Source organism: Saccopteryx bilineata, chromosome 10 (genome assembly GCF_036850765.1).
Source record: "Saccopteryx bilineata isolate mSacBil1 chromosome 10, mSacBil1_pri_phased_curated, whole genome shotgun sequence".
NCBI classification, from domain to species: Eukaryota; Metazoa; Chordata; class Mammalia; order Chiroptera; family Emballonuridae; genus Saccopteryx; species Saccopteryx bilineata.
The window spans coordinates 6,526,028-6,550,010 of NC_089499.1; the positions used below are offsets into that span (position 1 = coordinate 6,526,028).

At 55.5% G+C, this 23,983-nt stretch overlaps 2 protein-coding genes across 3 annotated transcripts; one reads left to right on the top strand and one right to left on the bottom strand.

Moving 5' to 3' along the window:
• Positions 1-554: 554 nt before the first annotated feature.
• Positions 555-7,070, bottom strand: KLHDC8B (kelch domain containing 8B). The gene is made up of 6 exons (XM_066245478.1): positions 6,931-7,070; positions 3,818-4,319; positions 2,607-2,771; positions 2,041-2,265; positions 1,846-1,947; positions 555-1,425 (listed from the first exon to the last, which is right to left on the bottom strand). Exons 2-6 carry the CDS (start codon positions 4,191-4,193, stop codon positions 1,229-1,231), a joined length of 1,065 nt encoding a protein of 354 aa, XP_066101575.1. The 5' UTR covers positions 4,194-4,319; positions 6,931-7,070; the 3' UTR covers positions 555-1,228.
• Positions 7,071-11,006: 3,936 nt separating this feature from the next.
• On the top strand, positions 11,007-15,297 carry CCDC71 (coiled-coil domain containing 71). 2 transcript variants are annotated; one of them, XM_066245615.1, is made up of 2 exons: positions 11,007-11,087; positions 13,491-15,297. In XM_066245615.1, exon 2 carries the CDS (start codon positions 13,543-13,545, stop codon positions 15,028-15,030), a length of 1,488 nt encoding a protein of 495 aa, XP_066101712.1. In that variant the 5' UTR covers positions 11,007-11,087; positions 13,491-13,542; the 3' UTR covers positions 15,031-15,297. The 2 variants fall into 2 exon arrangements, with proteins under 2 accessions (XP_066101712.1, XP_066101711.1); XM_066245614.1 differs by having other exon boundaries at positions 11,040-11,116.
• The last annotated feature ends 8,686 nt before the right edge of the window (positions 15,298-23,983 follow it).

Below are 23,983 nucleotides of genomic sequence, written 5' to 3' on the forward strand. Positions count from 1 at the left end.
AACTGTGAGTCCCTTACACTCAGTGTGACTTCAGGGAAAGCAGAGTCGATGGCCTCTACTAGCAGGCACCAAAGCCTGGAACAAGGGCTAGCAGCTTTGGTTTCTCTGGGAGGCTACTGCCTCTAGAGAGGTGGTTGGTGGCCACACAGTCCTGCCTAAGTGACAGCTTCCCAACAGCTGGGACAGAAGGAGACTGCCCTGGTCACAACTCCCACTCAACCAGCCCTACCTATGGAGGTGAGCAGAGACTTTAAAGGATGCTGTGTGACACAGACCTGGAGGACATTCTGACCCTGTGGCATTTGTTGTAGTTTTCTGAGACCTCCTCTGGTCGTCCTATGAGTGCCCTCTTAACATCCAGGACAATGGGGGAGAGCGGTCGTCCTATGCCACCAAAAGAGAAGCTGAGGCTTAGGAGGGGTTGAGACACCTGAATGCTTTAGGAGCAGAGGCCAGACTACAAGGCTTTTCTGGACCCTTTGGAGAACTGATGCCCCAGAAGGAGGGCCAGGGGCTGTAAGGGCAACAGAGGAGTCCACACCAGGGGCCATATACCAGATTTTAGCAGCATTTTTACTTCCACATCCGAACTCCCTGGGTCCTCACAACAGCCCTGTGAGGTAGGTAGGGCAGGAAGGTTTCAGAGATCCCCATTAACAGATGAGGATGCTGAGGCACAGAGAGGTGAAATGACTGGCCTAAGGTCACACAGCCAGCAGTGTACAGGGCCCCAAACCAACATTCCTTTGGCCCTCTGGAGGTTCCCATACCTACTCTTCCATTCGCCCTGTGTTCCCCCCCCCAAATTCTTTGGGTTTACAGGGACCTTCAAGACAGGCTGGCAGCTAGGATTTTTCAGGAATAGTCATTGGAGTGGTCCTGGTGAACTCCAGGTAGGCACTGACCCTGCCAGGCATGAGGCCAGCTCTCCCCTTCCCACACTTTCCCATTGGACAGAGGGCTCAGTACGTTCTAGATTTCCAAAGCAAGAGTGGAGCTAGGCATGGTCCATGAATGAAAGGGGGAAGGTAGTGTAAGCGTATGTATATCCTACGCTAAAGATGAAGCCCCCCCAGGCCATGTTCCCAAGGCAGTGTGTCAAGTGCCCACACATACGCTTCCCTCATCCCACAGAGCCGCATTCAGTTTCCTTAGCAGCTCGAGGAGCCAGAGACAGATGTGGCTTCTGGTACTGAGCTGCTCCAGGAGACAAGATCCCATTAGGCATTCAGACCCCCTCACGCAGACACAAGGCCTCCACAGCTTGGCTGGGACCCTGCGCCACACCCCCAATGACAAAGAGCCGGGGCCCAGCCTGCAGACTAGAACAGGAGCAGCGGGCTGTGGGCATGGTCGGCAGTGCCTCCCAGCGCCTCCGCGCAAGGCTGAAGCCCTCCACAGAGCCCAGAGGGCATGGCTGATTTCCTGCGGGAAGGAGACAGAGGTGGTAAGGGGCACAGGCTGCAGGGGCTCCCGCTCTTTTGCTTCCCTGAGCTGAGTATGGCCAGAGGCATCACCCGAGGATAGCTATCAGTGTCTTGCTACTCTGCTCTATTCGTCATTAATATATTCACTCCTATTTCTATCTGTCCACTAATTCACTGGTCATTGTCCTGTTTCTGTCTCATAAGCCCCTGCTGGGACAAAATCCTGAGTCAAGTGCTGAGGATGCCCCCATATCTGGCCCATGCAGACAATACCCTGCTTGCCTCACAAGATTGGAAAGGGAAGCTCACAAAACCTTGAGCCCAGAAAGCCTAGAGACGGTCAGGAGGTGGTGCTCATGCTGGAGGCCACTCCTCTCTGTCCTGGGCTCCCTTCCCATCCTTAGCCCTGCAGACTCACCAAGGCCCCCAACAGCCACGATGTGGCCCCCAAGGGAGCCAACCACAAAGTCAGCCCTCTTATCCCTCATGCGCAGGCCACGGGGCAGCTTGGTCCAGGACCCTATAGGAGAGGGGAGGTTAGATCTGGTTCTTGACACTGTGCCCTTCCATCCCGTGGAGAGCGGGAGGGCAGTCCAAGACAGCCAGTGCTCACCATGCTCCAGGTCAAACATCTCCACAGTGTTGACAAAGTGTGGGCGGGAGTAGAAATTGTGGGGTCCAGGCTGCTGCAAGCCACCCAGGCTAAAGACACTGCCTTCGGCCATGGCACAGCCAGCAAAGGCCCGGCGGCTGGGCAGGCTTGGGTGTCGGGTCCAGGTACGGGTCTCCAGGTCAAAGGCCTCAAAAGCAGTCACTGGGAGCTTGCCCTGGCGGCCCCCTGCCAATAGCATTGGGGCACCTGGGCAGGAGCCTGGGGCGCCCAGCAGGCTCCTCCACCAGGTTGCTGAGCCTGCACTGCTGCCCACTACAGCCACCATGCCTAGCTGTGTGTGCATCCCAGGGCATGGCTCACCCACCCCTCAGATTCTCAGGCACCGGGGTTTGGTTTTCCAATTCCAGTAGGCCCACCAAACGGAGCTTCCACGCAGGTCTGAGTCATCCTAACAGAAACAGAGCTGCTCTCGTCCCGCCGTCCTGGACTAAGGCTGATTTTAGCTACCTCACAGGATAGTTGCTTCTGGACTTGGAATCCCTTTCCCGTATCCCCCAGGCCCTTACCCAACACGTAGATCTTGTTCCCATGCAGGAAAGTGGAGGCCCCGTAGCAGGGTGTGGGCATAGAAGGTAGCGAAAGCCAGCAGTCCCGGCGGGGCTCGTACACCCGAACTTGGGCCTGGGGGGCCGTGTCAGGGCCCATTCCCCCCAGAGCATACACCATATTATCTGCATAGAAAAGAGTAGTTCAGACAGTACCCCATCCTGACAGCTGCCCTGGCCAGGTCTGGGGGTGGCAGAGCACCCATGTATTTGTGGTTCTCCTCCCCAGCAGCAGAAACCCTCCTGCTTGCCTGGAGTGGGGGCTGGGAAAGCTAGGATTCTTGCTCTGGACAGGGCCCCTACAAGCCAAGTGCCGGAGGCAGAAGATCTAATTATAATCTGTCTCCGTCTCCCTGGAGACGCTATGGCAACCAAGTCTAGCATCCATGCAGAACCAGACCTGGTCAGACCTGGAGGCCACAAGATGGGGGCTCCCCTGGCAGAAAGATGTTGGAGGATGGTTTAAGCCAGGGGTGGAGGGCATATGGAGACCTGTTCATTGTGGCGTTCAGACTGCAGAGGGGCTCTGGGGATCAGCTAGGGGGCTGGGAGAGGGGCTTAGGCCTACAGGGTAAGAATGGTGGGCACAAGCCTTCTGCCCATGAGACCTCATGCACACCAGTACCCTGCCTTTTCACCTGAGTAGATTCTTGCACTGTATGCCCTCAGGGTTAGTTGGGGGTGTGTCTGGGGGCCTTGAGGAAATAGGCCAGTCAGCTGGAAGCTTCCATGGCAACTGTTCCCAAGCCAGGTTGGCCTTTGTCCACCTCAGGCTCCCTGATGTGTGTGTGTGTGTGTGTGTGTGGGGCACAGTCTAAGCACTTGTTGGGCTCTAAGCCAAAGCCCTGCTCCCGGCTCCCTCAGACTATTTATAACCGTGAGAGTCACTGGGCCACCCCTCCTGTGTCTTAGAGAAGAGGAATGGATGGCACAGGGAATGCCTGGGTCCTCCCTCATGCCAGAGGACAGCCTGAGCTCTACCTCCCACCTGACAGCTGGTTTCAGCAGTGAAGGCTGCTGGCCCAGCTCAGAGCTAGATACGGGAGGGCACAGGAGGCGAAACCATGTCCAAAGCATCCAGGCAGATTTTACAGCTCTTACCCAATCTCTGAGGGTAGGGGACCAAGAGTAGGGAGACAGAGGATGTTGGGGCACCTTGGGAGGCCACTCACCTCTCTCCACAGTTGCAATGCCCATGGCTGCCTGAGGGAGGGTAGCCCGCCGCTCCCAACGGCCCTCATCAGCCAAGAAGGCCTCCACAGCAGCTACTGGGCTCTGGCCCTCGTCCACTCCTCCGACCATTAGCACCTGCTTGCCTAGCACCACAGCAGCTGCGCCAGCCCGGGCAGTGGGCAGTGGTGCCAGTGCCAGCCATGTATGTGAGGCCATGTCCAGTGTCTCAGCAGTATCCAGGGGCAGTCCAGCCCGGCCACAGCCCCCCAACACTAGCAGATGCCCATCCTGGTATGCCACTGTTCCATACACCCGGCAGGTGGGCATGGATGGAAACACCTGCCAAGCAAAGGCCTGGCTACCTGCTGTAGCCATGGTGTTCACCTTCAGTGGCAGGCCATGCTATCTGCTTAGGCTTCAGGCCTCACTGATGAAAGCCTCATCTTGACCCTACCAGGGTTACCAGGGGGTGTCTCACCAATTCAGGGAACTTGCCTTCACCTAGAGGGGAAAGGGGAAACAGAGGGTCAGGGCCACTGACCAGTTCTCAGGGCACAGATGAACAGCTTGCAGCCGAGGGCAGGGCTGGCCTAAAATCACCAGTGGGAAAGGCAGGAGGGGTACCCACGCCAGCTGCCTAGCACACCACTGTAAAGGTCCTTCTGGAGTGGGCAGGAGGGCAGCAGCCCCTTTCCTACGGGGCTTGTGGAACTCTCCTCCCACCCTGCCCTCACCTAAGTCCTCGCTGGCCACATCTAGGTCTAGATGGGAGGTAAGGTGACTAGGTTTAGATAGGAGGTAAGGTGACTAGGTCTAGATGGTAGGTAAGGTGATCTAGGTCTAGATGGGAGGTAAGGTGACTAGGTCTAGATGGTAGGTAAGGTGATCTAGGTCTAGATGGGAGGTAAGGTGACTAGGTCTAGATGGTAGGTAAGGTGATCTAGGTCTAGATGGTAGGTAAGGTGATCTAGGTCTAGATGGGAGGTAAGGTGACTAGGTTTAGATGGGAGGTAAGGTGACTAGGTCTAGATGGGGGTAAGGTGACTAGGTCTAGATGGAGGTAAGGTGACTAGGTCTAGATGGTAGGTAAAGTGACTAGGTCTAGATGGAGGTAAGGTGATCTAGGTCTAGATGGGAGGTAAGGTGACTAGGTCTAGATGGAGGTAAGGTGACTAGGTCTAGATGGGAGGTAGGGTGAGTAGGTCTAGATGGAGGTAGGGTGATCTAGGTCTAGATGGGAGGTAAGGTGACTAGGTCTAGATGGGAGGTAAGGTGACTAGGTCTAGATGGAGGTAGGGTGACTAGGTCTAGATGGAGGTAAGGTGACTAGGTCTAGATGGGAGGTAAGGTGACTAGGTCTAGATGGAGGTAGGGTGATCTAGGTCTAGATGGGAGGTAAGGTGACTAGGTCTAGATGGAGGTAGGGTGACTAGGTCTAGATGGAGGTAAGGTGACTAGGTCTAGATGGGAGGTAGGGTGACTAGGTCTAGATGGAGGTAGGGTGATCTAGGTCTAGATGGGAGGTAGGGTGACTAGGTCTAGATGGAGGTAAGGTGACTAGGTCTAGATGGGAGGTAGGGTGATCTAGGTATAGATGGGAGGTAGGGTGACTAGGTCTAGATGGAGGTAAGGTGACTAGGTCTAGATGGGAGGTAAGGTGACTAGGTCTAGATGGAGGTAGGGTGATCTAGGTATAGATGGGAGGTAAGGTGACTAGGTCTAGATGGAGGTAGGGTGACTAGGTCTAGATGGAGGTAAGGTGATCTAGGTCTAGATGGGAGGTAAGGTGACTAGGTCTAGATGAAAGTAGGGTGACTAGGTCTAGATGGAGGTAGGGTGACTAGGTCTAGATGGGAGGTAAGGTGACTAGGTCTAGATGGGAGGTAAGGTGACTAGGTCTAGATGGGAGGTAAGGTGATCTAGGTCTAGATGGGAGGTAAGGTGACTAGGGTAGGACTCTCCACCTCAGCCCTCTCTCCTTCCCCTCAGTACTCATCCTGGTGCTGGGCATGAGAAGGGTCCAACTGAACCTTCCTTCACTGGCTTCTAGTGTGCCCTGAGCAGCCATCAGGGTCTCCCACTCAATGCCAGGGATCAGACTCCAGAGTAGCCTTACAACCCCTTTGGGAGCAAGTGAGTTCATCCATTCCCACCAGCAAAGGGCCAAGATCAGGGCATTTGGGACTGGAAGGGGAGAGTCTGCATCCCAAGCTCCTGCATTTTGCTTTTACCATGTTCCTCAGCGTTTGGCCCCTGCCAGGTCCCCAGAGGGAGACCCCTCTGTGTCCAGAATGAGGGAGAATGATTTGGGGACCCCATGAATCCATGACTCTAGGGTCCCAGAGTCCGACAAGAATGGGCAGCTCGCTTGACCTGTGGTGGCGCAGTGGATAAAGCATTGACCTAGAACACTGAGGTTGCCAGTTTGAAACCCTGGCTTCCCTGGTCAGGGCACATATGAGAGTTGATGCTTCCTGCTCCTCCCCTCTTCTCTCTCTCTGTGTGTGTGTCTCTCTCTCTTCCCTAAAATGAATGAATAAATAATTAAATAAAATTTAAAAAAAAAAAAAAAAAAAAGAATGGGCAGCTCGCCTGACCAGGCAGTGGCACAGTGGATAGAGCGTCAAACTGATGCAGAGGGCACAAGTTCGAGACCCCGAGGTTGCCAGCTTGAGCGCAGGTTCATCTGGTTTAAGCAAAGCTTACCAGCTTGGACCTAAGGTCGCTGGCTCGAGCAAGGGGTTACTAGGTCTGCTGAAGGCCCATGTCAAGCAATCAATCAATGAACTAAGGTGTCGCAAGGAAAAACTGATGATTGATGCTTCTCATCTCTCTCCGTTCCTGTCTGTCCCTATCTATCCCTCTCTCTGACTCTCTGTAAAAAAAAAAAAAAAAAAAGGGCAGCTGGACTCCTGGGTCTCCTCACAGCAAATCCCCAAGTTCCGCAGCCTATCCTTTCCGCGGGGCCACACTCCTGAGACCCCTGGCGCGAGGGCCTTACAGCCCCAAACTTCCAGCTTGCAAGAGGGCGGGGGCCGGGTCCAGAGAGCGCGCTCGGGGTCCTATACCCGGCGCCTCAAACTTCCCCTGAGCGGGTTCCCGCAGAACTCACCGGCTGGGGCTCCGGTGTCGCTTGGGCGCGGGGTCCGTTGTTCCGGCTCCGAGGGTACCGATTCTGGCTGGGGCTGGGGCTGGGGCCTGGCTCCAGCGGGGCTCGGTCTCGGCCCCGGCACGGGGCGGGGCTGGATGGGGTCCGCCCCCTTACCCCCGCCCTACTTGGGAAAACCTCATCCCTCTCTACGCCTCCTTCCTTAACCCTGCACCTGCCATGGCTGGAGCGCCGCGCGCAGACCCATGGCACGCAAAAGGGTGTACAGAGAGGTGGACATGCCGACACTGGGCCTTCTCAGAATTTAGGGTCCGACCTTGGGCGGGGTGAGAAACGAGACAGCAGTGAGCGGCACATACATATACTTGATGGGGGGCCGTTCTGAGCCGGACCCAGCCTCGGAGAATCCGCGGAGAGGGAGAGGGAAGGCCAGAACTCGCGGGCTTGCGGAGCCGGCGCACGCCCACTTCCACTAGCCAGAGAATCCAACAACAGGCTTTGATGTGGCGCCCCCTGGAGGCCATTTGGGGCGTAGCTTGGGCCTCTCCGGTGTGTGCAGCATCTGAGTCGCCCTTCCCCAGGCACACAGCAGGGCACGGAATAGGTCCTATTGTGTATAGATTGAAGTTAGCAGGGGTTGCAGGAGTAGACAATGCTGACAGTCCTGAGTGGGCGGAATACTGGGATTGGGGGCGGGCAGTAGCTCTGAGCAGGAGATGAGCTTGAAGAGTCAAGAGGCCAAGGGACCTTACAAGCAGGTCACCCTGGCCTCATTCTGTAGGGCCTGAGGCCTGGGCTATTCTGGGACCCAAGACATTTTGTGACTGTCCACCTTCAGGGTCCTGGCCCTGCTCTAGCTAACTCTGGGGTCAAGCAAGAGCAAGTTGGTGTGACAAAGGATTACCCACCAGAGACCCAGACCCTGGCCTATCTTCTGAGCATTTGAGCATATTGGGAGCTGGCAGCCCATTCATACAGGTCACGGTCACCTATAAGAAGAGGTCCTTTGGTCTACAGCAATACCACCCTGAACGTGACCAATCTTGTCTGATCTCGGAAACTAAGCAGGGTTGGGCCTGGTTAGTACTTGGATGGGAGAAGAGGTCCTCTGGTGGTCTGTGCTTGCTACTGTCCTGTCCATCTCTCGTGGACAGTGTCGTTCTCACTTTCCCGAAGCACACCTGGAGACAAAGATGCAAGTGCATGTAGTCAAAGTGGCGGTGCAGCCAGGAAGCACCTGCAGAAGATTGGCAAGCAGAGGGGACGCAGCCAATAACAGATGTATCATCAAGCAGGTTACCACTGTGGGTAACTGGGACCAAATTCTGCTGGGGACTCTGAGAGCCAGTGCAGAACACGGGCCTCACATTATCCACCCACCCCCACCCCACAACCCTCTGGCAAGGGTTGCTGAAGTCCTCATTTTCAGCTCTCTGTGGGGTGATCAATCACGGGGTGAGAGCTACTTGGGGGCATTAACTGCCTGGTCTTCCTGATTTCCGGCTTGCCCAGAGTGTGGGCAGAGCCTTGTCCATAACCAGAAAGAGTCTTCAGCCACTTTCAGGGGCTGGCAGTTGGAGTTGGAGAACCTGCATGGAAATGGTAGTATCAAGGTCAGTTACAGATTCTGGCTAGAAGGTTTCCATCTTCCCACTCCACTTTGACCACAACCTGTTCATCACCTAAGACAGTGGTACCTTCCTCCTCAGGGTGTTCACACTGCCTTACAGACCCCTTCACATTTCCCACTATTCCCTTTCTAGACTCTTCTCCCTCTCAATTAACACTTAAAAGCCTTCTTCTGCCTTTAAATACCTCCCAGCACACCGAGTCCCTCTAGTCTCTTCTTCCTCCCTTCCAGTCAAGCTCTTAAAGTCATCTGTTCTCTCAGGTTCCACGGCCTTGCTATCTGACACCTTATGTCTGCTGCCATTACTCCCCCAAAGTTGCTCTTGCCACAGTCACCATGGAACACCATATAGCTAAAGCTTAGGGGGTCTCTGTCTTAACTGAAATATTGCTGGCATCTTTAAAGTTTCACCCCTTGTGACTTTGACTTCCTCTTGCTACTGTCCTGCCTCTCTGAATCTTTGTTGTTTCCTCCTTCTCCCCAGGAAGTGGCTCCTCAAGATCTGGCACACAGACTCCCTCGGGAGTGGTTCCTCCCCGGTCATTGGTTTCACTCACATCTAGAATTCCACCAGATTCCTCTGCTCAGGTGGATATGCATCTAGGGTCCATCACTCAGGCCTATAATAGATGCCAAATGGAGAGCAAAGGCTTGATTTTGGGATGACCCTGTCTCCCCCCAAACTCATCCCACCTGATCTCAGTTATGCCTGTAGGGCCAGCATCCACCAAAGTCCAGTTCAAGTCAAATTTTGCTCTGATGAATGCTCCCAAAGACTTCCATGTGGGACATACTGGGCACCAACAGGCAGAATGATCAACCTCCCCTTGGAGAGCTAGGCAACTCTTGAACATTACCTCTAACCTCTATTCCCCCCCTTCCGAGTTCTAATGTCTGGAAGGGACACAGTCTAGGATGGACCTAACCCCTGCCCTGGTCCTCCATTTTGCACTGACCTCTGGGCTGGACATCACCAGAGAAGGAGCCCCTTTCTAGGATACATCTAAGCTCCTGCTGTACCTAGAGGCTGGGATCTGCTTCTTTATGGAAGTAGCTTCTGGTTATAAAGTCTAGGCCCCACCTGCAGACAGGGGGCCAACACTACTGGCTTTGGAGAAGCTGTGGAAACAGCTAGAGCAGAAGATGAGGCTGGATTGGTCCTGAGAGTAAACAGCTAACCCTCAACCATTGATGCGGCAGAGACAGGACTCACCCACAGTTGGAGACTGGGAGCACTAGGGTGGGACTTCCTAATTGTACCCCCTAAGATGCTGGCCCTTAGGACCTACCCTTTCCTTCTCTCTACTGGGACAAAAGGCTAGAAGGACTGACCCCAGATGAACAGGAGAGTTTTCTTTTTCTGCTGGACACCCTGGCCACACTTCAAGGCACTGAAGTCCACCATTAGTGCTGAGGCCCTGGGAAGGTCAAGGGTGCCAGGTGAGGCCTAGGGGAGGGTGGGTGCTTCTCTTTAGGGGTGCCCAGACCCCTTCATATAGGCAGAGAAATGCACATCAGCCTAAGGATACTAGTATCAGATGGTGAGAAAGGAGAGCTATTAACCAGTCCTCAAATGAAGCATGCAGCACTTCTTTTGTGCACTGGTATACTGGGACTCTCAGATTGGACATGGCCAGTTTGGGGCTTGTTTGTAGCACATGTGTGCACAGCCTTTCATGACACTTGTAGTGGCTCCATTCTCGAAAAGGGAGGAGGGCCTACAGCCCACAGAGGGGTACCAGTGATGCAAAACAAAGGAGCTCCCCTGCAACACCCCCAGGCAGAGAACACTCCTTTTTTTTTTTTTTTTTAACAGAGACAGAGAGTCAGAGAGAGGGGCAGACAGACAGGAAGGGAGGGAGATGAGAAGTATCAGGTCTTTGTTGTGGCACCTTAGTTGTTCACTGATTGCTTTCTCACATGTGCCTTGACCAGGGAGCTACAGCAGACTGAGTGACCCCTTGCTCAAGCCAGCGACCCTGGGTCCAAGCTGGTGAGCTTTGCTCAAACCAGATGAGCCCGCGCTCAAGCTGGCGACCTCGGGATCTCGAACCTAGGTCCTTCCGCATCCCAGTCCAAAGCTCCATCCACTGCACCACCGCCTGGTCAGGTAGGAACATTCATCTTTTGCCCTCTGGCCAGGTACATGGGACAGAGGCAGGCCTTCTCGGTGGCTGCAGTAGGTCCAGAGGGTGAAAGATGGTTTGGATCTTGCCAGAAATCCCTCCCAAGTGTTGCTGCACCACCAGTCCTCTCAAAGAGGGTGTCAGTCGGACCTATAATTCAGTCCTGGATGGGCTCCAGTGCAGGACTCCTGCACTAGCCCAGTTGAGTTTAGAAAGGTCCCCGCGTCTACTTCCTCCAAGAAGCCCTTCCAGTTACACACCTATCTCGCCCCCCCCAACTTTTGGGGAAACGGGGTCTCGGGGGTCAAGGGTCACCAGGGCGGGCCAGGTCCCGGAAGCGGAAGTTCAGCACACTTCCGGTGCGCAGCGGGCGGCCATGTTGGAGCAGCGAAGGCGGCGCAGAGGTGCGTCCTGGGTCCCCGTGGCGGCGCCGGTAGGTTGGGGCCGTGGGCCTAGCCGCGCCGCGGAGGGGCTGTCCGCGAGGTGTTAGGGCGGACGGGCCCGGCGGCCGGCATTTTGCCGGCCTATATGAGACCCCCCCCACCCTTATTACCAACGTCCCCACCCTAGGGCTACGGGACCTGTTGGGCTTGTCCCGTCGCCCCGCGCATCTCGCTGCCTCCGAGACCCACCCGCTCCTACCCGCAGGTCGGGCCCGAGGGACTCGGATTCGCAGCCTGACTATCCCGCCCGGGTCCGCTTGGATGGGGCCTCTCCCTTGTCCCCCATCTTTCATCAACTTTCCCTGCCGGCCCAGGGGGCACGTATAAAGAGAATTCCGGGATCAGGTTGCAGCTGGTTTCCGAGCTTTTTGGAAAGCCTAGAAGACCCCTCCCAAGGGTTCAGTCCTACCAGGGCGAAAGAGCGCCAAGTTCACCCCTAGTGTCTGTGCCTCGTATCTGACCCCCTCCCTGTTCTACAGTTCAAAGCCCCAGGAGCTACACACCCTGGGAAAAAAATTTGAAAAACTAAAGCCACGTGCGAGGATTGTGCTTGGAGAATGGCCCCTGGAGAGGGGAAGTGCCTGAGACACACCTGAGGATCCGAGAATGTTTCCAAACAAAGAGCCTCAGGGCACTCCCTCTAGGGGATTCTGAAAACTTTATCTGCTCTATTAGGGTGGTAGGAAGAAGCTGCACAGACGTGCCTCGTGGCCCCAGGGACCTGCCTGATCCCAGCTGATCTTGTAATGCTCCCGTACGGTTGGGGAGCTGCCGCTAGGGCCCTCATTACTGGGTTGGGCGTTGGATATTAGTCATGATTGACAGCCTACTACAGCTTCTTTGGAGAAGCCTGGGACAGCTTTGGTGTTTCCAGACAGCTCCATCTGTGCTGTACCAAGGTCAGCCCTCCAAGCCCTAGTTAGGACAGCTTACATCTCCACTGTCCACCTTATTAAGCATCCTACTTGGAGCCTTTGGATCCCACTGTTAAACCTTAGGCTCTTGCTCTGGCTGCCTGGCCCCCAGGCTGCCTAATATCTAGAGCTGTGAAATTAGTACCTTCTACTCATCATCTTTTTAGTTTCTGTTAAAGGAGTCTGGTTGGTTTCCATGACTAGTGCTAGGAATTGGACCTCCAAGCGACCTCTGGGAACTCTGAAAGCAGAATTTCTGGTGGGCAGGGAGATTTATGCCTGGATATCTGAATAGCAGCAGCTTGAAGAACAGATTGGCATGGACTTTGGGTGTAAGTCTGGACCCTTTGGCCAGCATTTAAAGAGCATTCAGAGGTTTTTTTGCCCTGCCTTCACTGGTTTTTTCCAACTAGATCTCTCAGCCCTGACCACAGACATGGGTCACACCAAATGTGTCTTACTCTTTCTCACTTTGGAGCCATTACATAGGCTGTTCCCCTTTTCCATTTCCATGTGGTCCTTCCCTGTTCATCACTCATGTCCCAGCTAGGTGTTGCTTCCCCCGAGAATCCTTTCCTGACTCGATTGGAGAACTAAGCTGGGTTCCATTATGCGCTCTCAAGAACCCTTGATGGTTTCTCTGTCTTGCCTTCTGTACAGGGTTCCTTGAGGACAGAGATAGTCACTTGTGTTCCAGGGGTTGAATCTAATACTAGATTTCTGGTCTCGGGAAGTAGAGTTGAATTAAAACGGGCAAGCCAAGCCCAAATCTTTCCAGGGATACAACAGTGGATTGGGTGGCTTTGAGGAGCTTGTGGGTATGTATCTTGAAGAAGCTGTCTCTGTATCAGTTGATGTATCAACTGACCTATCTACCTGCCCTGACCCATTTTTTCCCTTTTTCAACACCATTCTTTTTTTTTTTTAGAGGATTGGAGGGGAGATAGTGAGGCAGAATTCTTCATACACCCTGATGGATCCACCCAAACAGGGGCCAATGCTCAACTACCAAGCTATTTTTAGCACCTGAGGTTGATGCACTTGGATCAACCGAGCTGCTATCCTCAGCACCTGGGGCCATGCTCAAACCATTTTGTGGGAGGAGAAGAAAGGAGAAGGGTGAGCAGATGGTTGCCTCTCCTGTATACCCTGACCAGGAATCGAACCTAGGATGTCCATAGGCCGGGCCGATGCTCTATCCACTGAGCCAATGGCCAGGGCCATTTTTCTTTTTTTAGTTGATTGATTTTAGAGAGACAGAGGAAGGGAAAGATAAAAGCATTAATTTGTTGTTCCACTTAGTTATGCATTTATTGGTTGCTTTCCGCATGTGTCCTGACCATGGCGTTTGAACCTACAACCTTGGTTTTTCAGGGTGGCACTTGAACCAACTAACTAACCGGCCAGGGCCTCAATGCCTTTCTCACTGACTCTTCCCCTTGCCTTGGAGGTGCTGAGCACTGGTTGGCAGATACCCAGGCAGATCTGCAGTGCCTGATGCCATGAGCGTGGTGGTGCAGCATGTGGAGGAGAAAGCTGTACACTCTTGGTCGCGGATCTCCACGGCAGGGAAGAAAGCCCTGGAGGAGGCGCTGCTTGTCTTTAATCCTATGAGTCAGGATCTCAGTGCCACAGAGGCTCAGCTTGTGGCCTTCCTGCAGGGCCTACGGGATGATGGCTTCCAGCCGACTATCCTGCGCAGTGGTGATGTCTACGGCTATAGTTCATGCACAGCCAAACCCCCAAGCCAGACGAAGCTGCAGGCTCGTGCCCCCACCCCAGCTACCACATCCCCTCCAGCCAGTGCTCCCCGAACTGCTATGCGGTTGCCTGCAGGCCGGGCCACACTGCTTCCCGTGCCATTGTCTGGCAGGCTGGCCAAAGCATCCACACCAGCCCTTGCCAAGCATGCTACCACCAACCTGCTGCTGAGTTCCCTGAAGCAGTCAAGTGCCAGCCGTGCCCGGGGTACAGCAGTGGGCTTTCCCGCCCACCTCTATCCAGGTGTCTACCCTGCCATGCGGCTCTCTGTTGTCCTTGAGGCCCTGGTTCCACTCAAGACTCCCGGGCCCAGCTTGGGTGCCAAGCACAAGGCACAATCACTGCAGCTTTCACTTGCGGACTCTCCCCTGAAGCTGCGGAAAGGTCCAGCAAAGGGGCAGGGGAACCCCCAGCCCAGAGTTCCCAGAAAAGGCACAAGCAAGGGCCCTAAGTGCGTAGTTCACAGAGGCCCCAGGTCTGGACCCCGACAGCGCACCGGGCCTCAGCACAAGATCTGCAAAGCTGCTGGACCCCTCAGTAGCCCACGAGTGAAAAGTGTCTTTGCTCTAAGTACCACAACAGCCCCGGCTAAGGCAGCTCAAGCACTGGCCAAAGCTGCCTGTGCCCAGGACAAGGTGGCTCAGACTCAGGCCAAAGCTGCCAAGGCTCGGGCAAAAGCTAAGGCAGCACAGGCCAGGGCCAAGGCCACGGCAGCACGGGCCAGGGCCAAAGCCAAGGCAGCACGGATCAAGGCCAAGGCCAAGGCAGCACGGGCCAGGGCCAAAGCCAAGGCAGCACGGATCAAGGCCAAAGCCAAGGCAGTCCGGGCCAAGGCCAAAGCCAAGGCAGTGCGGGCCAGGGCCAAGGCTGTACGGGCCAAGGCCAAGGTGGCTCGGACCCAGCCCAGAGGCAAGGGCAGGCTGAAAGTAGCCATTCAGGCCAGGACTGCAAGGAAAGACCAGAAGAGCCTCCCGGAGACTGTGGGGCAGAAGAGGAAAAGGGCTGAGGAGGCAAAAGATCTTCCTCCTCAGAAGAGAACACGGCTTGGGCCCCAATCCTCTAAGGCATGTTTAGGTCCTGGAACAGCAAAGCTACTGAAATTCCAGGCCATCAAGTTGGACAGGCGGTTCTCGGAGGACGAGGTGCTGCGGCACGCTCAGCGTATCCTCTGTGTGAACCTCTCCCCTGTGATACGGCTTCAGCCGTTACTGCCATACTCTGTGTCCTGATTTCTTCACGTGTGAATGTTTGGAGAAACTGAGCCCAGCTGTTCGTGTTGTCAATGGCACAGTATGCAATGCCCATGGACTCCACAAACCTGAGGACTCCGGGTGCCTCTCGAGGACCCTGGCAGCCACCAGCCTCCTTTCAAAAACTGGAAGATGTGGGGTCGGGGTGGGTGAATGGGAGGGTGTTTTCATGGCGCAATGCACTGTGATTTTGTTATTCTTCAAGTTGTATGTCCACTATTCCATCTATCACGTTTTATACCTTTCCACCTTCTGGTCTCCCTGCCCAGTGTCCGTGGTCTTTGTGTATGTGCATGTGGTAAGCCAGCTGGAGCATATGGGAAAAGTGGTCCCAGGGACAGGGTTGTCAGAGAGGGTCCTGGGAGCCAGGAGCAGGTCATGGATGTGAGTGATGGGATGGTGTGGGGAGCGGCAGCTGCCAGGCCCTCTGGCTATCCTGCCCTCTATGGATGTGTAGGAGGCAGCCCCTGAATGCAGAGGCAGAGCCACTCAGAGGTAGGACATCTTCCCTTGGAGCTGCCCTGTTTTTTTTGTGTGTGTGTTTTTTTTTTCTCTGTATTTTTCTGAAGCCGGAAACGGGGAGAGACAGTCAGACAGACTCCCGCATGTGCCCGACCGGGATCCACCCGGCACGCCCACCAGGGGCGATGCTCTGCCCCCCCGGGGGGTCGCTCTGTTGCGACCAGAGCCACTCTAGCACCCGGGCCATCTTTGCTCCAGTGGAGCCTCGGCTGCAGGAGGGGAAGAGAGAGACAGAGAGGAAGGAGAGGGGGAGGGGTGGAGAAGCAGATGGGCGCTTCTCCTGTGTGCCCTGGCTGGGAATCGAACCCGGGACTTCTGCACGCCAGGCCGACGCTCTACCACTGAGCCAACCGGCCAGGGCCTGCCCTGGTTTATTATCCTGATAGGTCCCGTGCAGGAGAACAGTAGGTGACTGTGGGGAACCTTGCACCTGGCAGGTTTTTAGGTCAGTGAAGGGGGTTTTGTACTGCTCCCAGGGGCAAGGCAATGCAGATAGCCTGGTCTTGTCTTCCAGCCTGCTTTCCCTGAAACCTTGGGACTTTGCCTGGGCTTGTGTGGCCTAAAGTGGCTAATGTACCTCTGCCTTTCTTCCTCTTCTTCCAGAGGAGAGTGACTAGCTTTGACTTCCCCAGTTAACAGGAGGTTGGGGTTGAGTCAGAGGACGACAGAACTCTGGATTGTAGGGCCACAGAGTCTGCCCTCACTGACCAAAGAATTTTCTCCTTGGGTGGGTGGGACACTGCAGTAGCTCCGCCGGAAGCGCCTCCAGACTGCGTCCATCAGCAGTGCTTTCTGCCTGGGTTTGTGTGCCCTGTGTATTCCCAAGTCCAGCCTCCTACCTCAGGTCGGGCCTGTATATTTCAGACCTTATCAGCTCTTCCAGCTTTGGAGAGGGGCTGGGCCTTGAGTGCTGAACAAAACTAGCTCCCTGCCCATCTGCCAGTCTTTTGCTGGCTGCCTAGCCTGAAAGGCAGTGGCTGGGGCTGGCAGGGAGGGGGACGCATTCCCTAGAGGCTCCTGGAGACGAGATGCATGGCCTTTCTGGGCTAGGAGTGGGAACCTCATGTGAATGAGAAGCGGATCTTTCCTGTTCCTCTGGGTTCTCTGAACCCTGGCCTCACAAGCCCTGGCTGCAGTGGCTAGCGGACCTGCAAGGAAGCTCTCGTGCTTGGTGCCCCCCCTTTCTGCGTCTGGTGGCCATTACTAATATTCTTCACTGCGCACGGCCCGTTGCTCCCAGCCACACAGTGGCCCAGCAGCACTGCGCCTTGCCTCTGACGACCCTGCTTTCATCTACCATGTGAATATGGGAATCACCTGAGGGCCACACTTGGTTTTTCAGTGGCATCCAGCTTGGGGCCCACTTTGCATCCTCTCTCTCAGGCCTGATTCCAGCTCCCTCCGCCCAGGACCCCCAGTTGGGCTAGGCCCCCTCCTTTCAGTTCTGCTGCTATTGCCACCACCAATGGGTGAGAAGTTGGCTCTTTCCCTGAGAGCCATCCAGAGTGGGGGAAGAAGTCTCCAGGCCTCCTTAGTTGGATGGGGTGAGGTTGGAGGGGGTGACCCTGGGATCTCTACTAAGACCCTGCTCCTCCCGGTCCAGTCTCCCAGAACAATTGCCCAGGAAGTGCCAGATACACTTACCCCACCTGACTGCTCAAGTGGCAGCTGCTACCCACCCATCGGCAATCTGATTGTTGGTTGTGGCCAGAGCCTTCGTACCTCATCCACCTGTGGATTCCATGGCCCTGAGCCCTACTGCACTGTCAGTCACCTACAGGTGGGGGAGGGGCTGAGTCCTCTGGGAGGTTAGGCCTTGTGGCAGTTCAGGTCATTGTTTGGGGCTAGAAGTGGAGGCCTCTGCTACGAAGTTTTGGAGTGGGCTGACCAATCACCTACCTAGTCCGTGTCTTTGGGTACTTCCCAGGACTCTGGAAGTTGCTCCTTTTGTGACTCAGGACCGGGGTGGCCATGGCATCGAGAATGTGATCTCCCAGACTGGTCTTGTTGGCAAGATGAGGGGTGAGGGTGCTGGTGTACCTGTGTATGCAGGTCTGGGATTTGGGGTCCAGGTCTGGTCACATCCACCGCTGTGGTTACAGGTATAGAGGACGTCAGCATCCAGCTAGCCCTACAGGATGTCTTCTACTTTACCCACCTTATCATGACTTTCAGGGTGACCCAGTGCCCTGGCCTGCAGGCTTGCTGTGTGCCTCCTGCCCTGATGGCCGCCAATGATGATTGCCCCTGGAAACCCAAAAATTCCCTCTTGTCCCCAGACGTTCCGCCCAGCAGTTCTGCTCCTCGAGCATTCTGTGGACCACAGCCATTCCTGACGTGTACTGAACTTGGCCCACAACTGCTCAGGACTCTTTCCTGGGGTCCGTCCAGCCCCTGGCCACAGTGTCAGTGACCTGTCTGTGATCAGCGTTACTCGGACATTGAACCTTCCACTGAGGGCGAGGTCAGACCCAGAGGAAGGGGGGTCAGCCCTGAGTGAAGCAGGTGCTCACACTTGCTTCTTCCTCAAGTAATTTTCAAAGTTCTGGACCCCCCTCATTCTGTTGGAGAACCCAAACAACCCCAAGATTCAGGGTAATCATCCTCACAGCCAATCCTGTACGCCCTGCATGTCAGGACAGCCAGATAACGGGAGGTGGGGTCCTAGCTGAGGGTGTGCACCAGTGAGGCCGGGTGGTCGGCAAGCGGCAAGCGAGCTCAGTGCCCCAGCTTTGTGCCCCAGCTCGGCGCTGACATGGTCCTCTGTTGTGCTCCCTGTTATGGCCCCCATTCCTGCTCCCAGATCCCCATACCTGTGTCCACTGCATAGGGACTGGCATGGATAGCAATTTTCATCTAACCTGCCACTGAACTCATTTGTGGGTCCCCACTGTGGTCCCTATGCCAACCCTAAAACCTGACACCCACATCTCTGCTCTCGTCACTGTACTTCATAACTCCCCTTTGTGAGCCTCCATCGCTGCTTCTGTCACGGTTCCCCTTTCATTGCTCTCCCCCTGGATTCATCATCCTGGCCTTAGTTGGTACCTACATCCACACAACTGCCTCTAGGTGGCGCCAGGGTGTCGCTGGGTGGAACCTCCTTGTAAAGCAGAAGTCTTGTTAAAGGACAAGAGAAAAAAAAAAAAGATGAAACAGTCATAATCCAACAGGACGACCCAGAGCCAGGCCGGGTGAGCACCACAGTAGGAGAAGGAATCCTAAACTAGCTTTTTCTCTATGTTCTCGTACCTTGGCTGTGGTTATTACCAACTGAGTATTGTCAGTACTCACCGTGAACCCCCACACTAAGTCCCTGAGCAGCTGTTGCCCATTCCTTTGATCAGGAGAAAGGGGAAGCCTGGCAAAGGAGTGGTAGGGCAGGTAGCCTTGGCCAGATAGCTGGCTCAAGCTGTGGAGCGGAAAGAGGAGCCATGGAGCCGTTCATCCACGTGTACAGGTAGCAAATCCCCACTGTGTGGAAGGCATCTTCTGAGCAGTGCTCAGTGGGGGCAGGTAAGGTCGCTGTCTTGAAGCTGACATAAAAATGAGAAGGGCAGTTGGTGAATAAGCAAACTAATACCTTGTGTGGTTTGGATGATAAACTGGTTTCTAGTTTGGATGATGGGCTGGGGAATAGAATCCTTTGATGCACCAGGGAAGCGGGTTTCAAATATTTAGGGATGCCAGAACAGGTGTTCAGGAAACAGTGGATGTGGACATATCGGCGCAGGGGTAAGACCGGGGCTGGAGCAGCGCAGAGATGGCATTAACACCATTAGGCTGTGGTCATCCCAAGGTGGGATACCCAGAGGAGCAGGGATGGGGAAGTCCCATAGCAGGGGTGCTGGAGACACCCCTCATTCCTCCCCATCCATCCCAGCCATGCAAGAATGATGACCAGCCTGACCAGGCGGAGGCACAGTGGATAGAGCGTCGGACTGGGATACCGAGGACCCAGGTTCAAGACCCTGAGGTCGTCAGTTTGAGTGCGGGCTCATCTGGTTTTGAGCAAAGCTCACCAGCTTGGACCCGAGTTCGCTGGCTCGAGCCAGGGGTTACTAGGTCTGCTGAAGGCCCGCAGTCAAGGCACATATGAGAAAGCAATCAGCCTGACCTGTGGTGGCGCAGTGGATAAAGCGTCAACCTGGAAATGCTGAGGTTGCCGGTTCGAAACCCTGGGCTTGCCTGGTCAAGGCACATATGGGAGTTGATGCTTCCAGCTCCTCCCCACCTTCTCTCTCTCTCTCTCCCTCTCTGTCTTTCTCTCTCTCTTCTCTAAAAATGAATAAATAAAAATTTTTTAAAAATTCTAAAAAAAAAAAAGAAAGCAATCAATGAACAACTAAGGTGCCCCAATGAAAAACTGATGATTGATGCTTCTCATCTCTCTCCGTTCCTGTCTGTCTGTCCCTATCTATCCCTCTCTCTGACTCTCTTTCTGTCTCTGTAAAAAAAAAAAAAAAAAAAAAAGAATGATGACCAATGAGCCTGAAGTCTCAATCTGTGTTTCCAGAGCTCCTGCATATGACCAACCTCTGTGTGAACCCTTCCAAACCACACACAATGGATGACTGGCCTCTGGGGGCCCCAAGGGACACCCCTTCTACTACTATGCCCTCTACGAGCTCGTGGCCAGAGGAAGCTGCCTGTGTCATGGCCATGCAGGCCTGCGCCGGGACCCAGCCAATGTGGAAGGCATGGGGACCGCCACAGGGGGGCGTGCTGTCGCTGGTGGGGTGAGCGAGCTGGGGCCCTGGGGCAGACTCATCTTGCCCTCCTTTCTGCCAGGTGCATGGCCTTTGTGTGTGCCACCATCACACAGCTGGTACCCACTGTGAACACTGCCAGGACCTGCAGCAGGATCCAGCAGAGCCTGGCATCCCCGTGCCTGTCAGGGTAGGTGCCACACCTTACTCTTCCTGGCCATACAGGCCACAGGTCAGCCCATTCCATGTCCCCTTCTTCAATCTGCCCCAGAATGTGAGTGCCACGGGCATGCCCGCAGTTGTCACTTTGACCTAACCCTGTATCTGGCATCTGGCAATATGAGTGGAGGTGTGTGTGACCGGTGTCAACACAACACAGCTGGGCGCCGACCCACCTTTCTTCCACTGAGATCCCCAGGAAGTCCCCATTCCCTTCGCTCCTGCGATGTGAGCTCTTCAATGCCAGCTCTGACCCCACCGATCGAGCCTTCCACTCCAGAGTTGGGCTGCCTTCCTGCACGAAGGCTGTCGGGCAGATGGCCTCTCTGGCTAGGGCGGCGGGTAGTGCGTGGCAGTTCCAAGCAGGGGCTGAGGCGCGGGCTGGAGAGCATCCTCTCACAGGGCCATCCTCCTCCCTTGGGCTTCCTGGGGGCAAGGCGAAAGCGAGTGCTGCCCGCAACCAGCGCTGACCCTCTCTCCCCCATAGATTGTGCCCACAACTCACAGGGCTCCATCTCGCTCAGCTGTGACTCCTACACAGGTGCCTGCCTCTGCAGAGAGGTCATCTCAGGGTCAAGGTGCCAGACATGTGCCCGTGGCTCTAGAGGTGGCTTCCCACATTGTGTGTCCTGCCCTCCCTGTTTCACTTTCTGGGACAAACAGCTTGCTGTGCTCCCGCTGAAGCTGGAAGCTATGGCCCAGGAGGCGGCTGCCTTACACCAGGGGACACCTGGCTGGGGTGCTAGAGGCCAGGGTGGACACCAGCAGGCCCTGGAAGGCCTACTCCGGCAGGCATGGATGCTCCTGGAGTCTCCTTCACCCACTGTGGGGTCTCTGCAGCAACTCACAGAGTGGATTGGATTGCTGGACTCAGGCAAGGGGTCTGGGGTTGGGAGGGAAGAGGTCTCCAGCTAGCTTCCCTGAGTCAGGGATTCAGAGGGCCAAAGGTTGGCCTGCCTGGGTCCCAGGTCTGGGAGTCAGGTGGGTTTTCTGCAGTGAGGAGTCATGGAGAAGAAAATATCTCCAGCCATGCTGGTGCTCCACCTTCCCACAGGAGGGGAATGACTACACTGGCCCAGACACTATGGGCCCCAGGACAGGTTGGGGCAGAAAGCAAACCATAGGTTAGAGAGCAGTGTGAACATCTGGAAGAATTATCCCAGGAGCTAGACTGTGTCAAGGGCTTGGCCTGGTCCAAGAGGGGTACAGGAGTCCACAGTGAGGCCAGATGGAGGACAGCAGGTGAGGGCAGGGGGCAGGCGGGGTCAGGAGGAGGGGACCAGGTGCTCCTGCTTACATATCTGTGGGACTCAGAGGCAGCCCCAGCCAGTGGAACCCTAAGCCAGCCCTCTACCTACCCCTCCCTTCTGCTGCAGACGCTGAGGCTTGGGCCTCCTCAGCTGCCCTGCTTTCTCAGGAGGCCATGCTGGGGACCAGATTGTGTTCACACTGGAAGACCAGGCAGCATCCTGGGACAGGCCCGAGAGGCCTCGCCGTGGGCAGAGCAGCTTCTATGGGGGACAGGCCAGCCTATAGGAAGAAACAGCTATGTGGGAGCTGGAACTGAAGGGGCTGGTCAACAGGGTCCAGATGCTGCATCCACGGCTTCTGAGACTCCTAGTCAAAGCTGGAGTGGTGGGTGGAGATATGAATAATGGGGTTTTGCCCAAGCAAGGACTCTCCTAGGGGTAACCTAGTATAGGGCAATAGGGAAATCTGAGATGTGCATTCTGGATCCCTTATCTTGTTTGCAGGAATGCAGGGCCCAGGCCCCTGTACCCTGTGATGTTCCCCCTTGCTCTGGGACCATGCCCACTGCCCGGTGGGCTCTGGTTGTCTCCCGTAACACCTCATATAGCCTGGACATAGCAATCACAGTCTTGGAGCAAGATCAGCAACTGGTAGAGAGCTATAAGAGCCATGGATGGGAGCCTTGGGGGAGTCATAGGGGACCACAGCTTGCTCGTCAGGTTGCAGGAGACACATTTCACATCTGACCCAACCCTACCAGCTGCAGCAAATTCAGGTTACAGCAAGTTTCATGGGAATTCAGGCCCGGAAAGACATGGCATCGTGCAAGGGGGCCTTGGGGTGTGGCCACTACGGCCTCTGTGCAAGAAACTGTGCATATGATACAGCGTTGCCTTTTGTGTATGTGTCTGCTTGTGTGTCTGTTCACAGCTGAGGGTGGGTGGGCAGGTGTTCAGGTCACTGCTGTGTCACTGCTTCCAGAATGAATAGCCAAAAAGGCTGACCAGCCAGGGATCAGGTGGGAGTGTTAGTGTGCTTGTAGATGTTTAACAACTGGCTGAGGATCTGGGGAATTGATTGTAGTGTTGATCAGTTTCCCTAGTGTAAGTAATCCCACCATAGCTGGTTGCAGTCCACCTGCCATTTAACCACTGATTCACAAAATTCCTGAATTGTAACAAATGTCTCCTGTAAGCCTCCAGCATACCACACAGTCATGTCTCAGAGGCAGGGTCAGTGAGATGTTAGGGTCAGGGTCTGTTGGGTCAGGGATCAGAGTTCACATCCAACATCCCTGCACCAGTCCCCACAGATGAAGGTGCGCACGCTCTGAACGTGGAGCTGGTGGCATGGCACGGGCTGGCAGTGCCCCTCCCCCAGGGCGGGGCAGTGGGCATTGCTGTCCTGCTGGATCAGACCCAGAGTGCCCTCCTGGCACCAGACACAGGAGGCCAGGGGCTGCCCAAAGTTGAGGGTGCCTTCCATCAGGCACAGCAGACCAGGTGAAGGGCCAGGAGGCTGGAAGTAGAGGTCAGAGGGTGAGAGGGAAGGGATGCCCTCCTGATCGTCTGCACCTTACAGGGCGGGTACAGCCAGGGCCCAGGACCGGGCGCTGGATGTTCAGGGCTAGCTGGCTGAGGCGGGAACTTAGGCAAGGGCTGCAGACGGCAAGACAGACACTTGGAGGCCTGGAGGCCAGGTTGCAGGAGGTGATGCCCCATTGTACCCCTCAGCTCCCTGCACCTCTTGTTCAGTGGCTGCTGGGTCCCATTCACTGTGATACCTTGAGCTACCCTGACCATGGGAACACTTAGTTGCTGCCCACTGTGGTCTCCCTGTGATTCCCTGACCTTTGTCCTGGATGGCTGAGTACCTGGCCTGGATGACATGGGCGGTGGATGTGACCCCGGCCCTAGGGCTTCTGTCTAGTGCAGCTGGGGCTCTCAGAACCCATTTGGCCTTGAGTCACAGGCAGGCCCAGGAGTCAGAAGAGCGTGTAGCACATGCCATGAGCTTGGCTGGGGGCCTGGACGAGGTGAGATGGGAGCAGTGGACAGGGGGCTTAAGAAGGCTTCTGGAGGCCCTGGCCGATTGGCTCAGTGGTAGAGCGTCGACCTGGCGTGCAGGAGTCCCAGGTTCGATTCCCGGCCAGGGCACACAGGAGAAGTGCCCATCTGCTTCTCCACCCTTCCCCCTCTCCTTCCTCTCTGTCTCTGTCTCCCCCTCCCGCA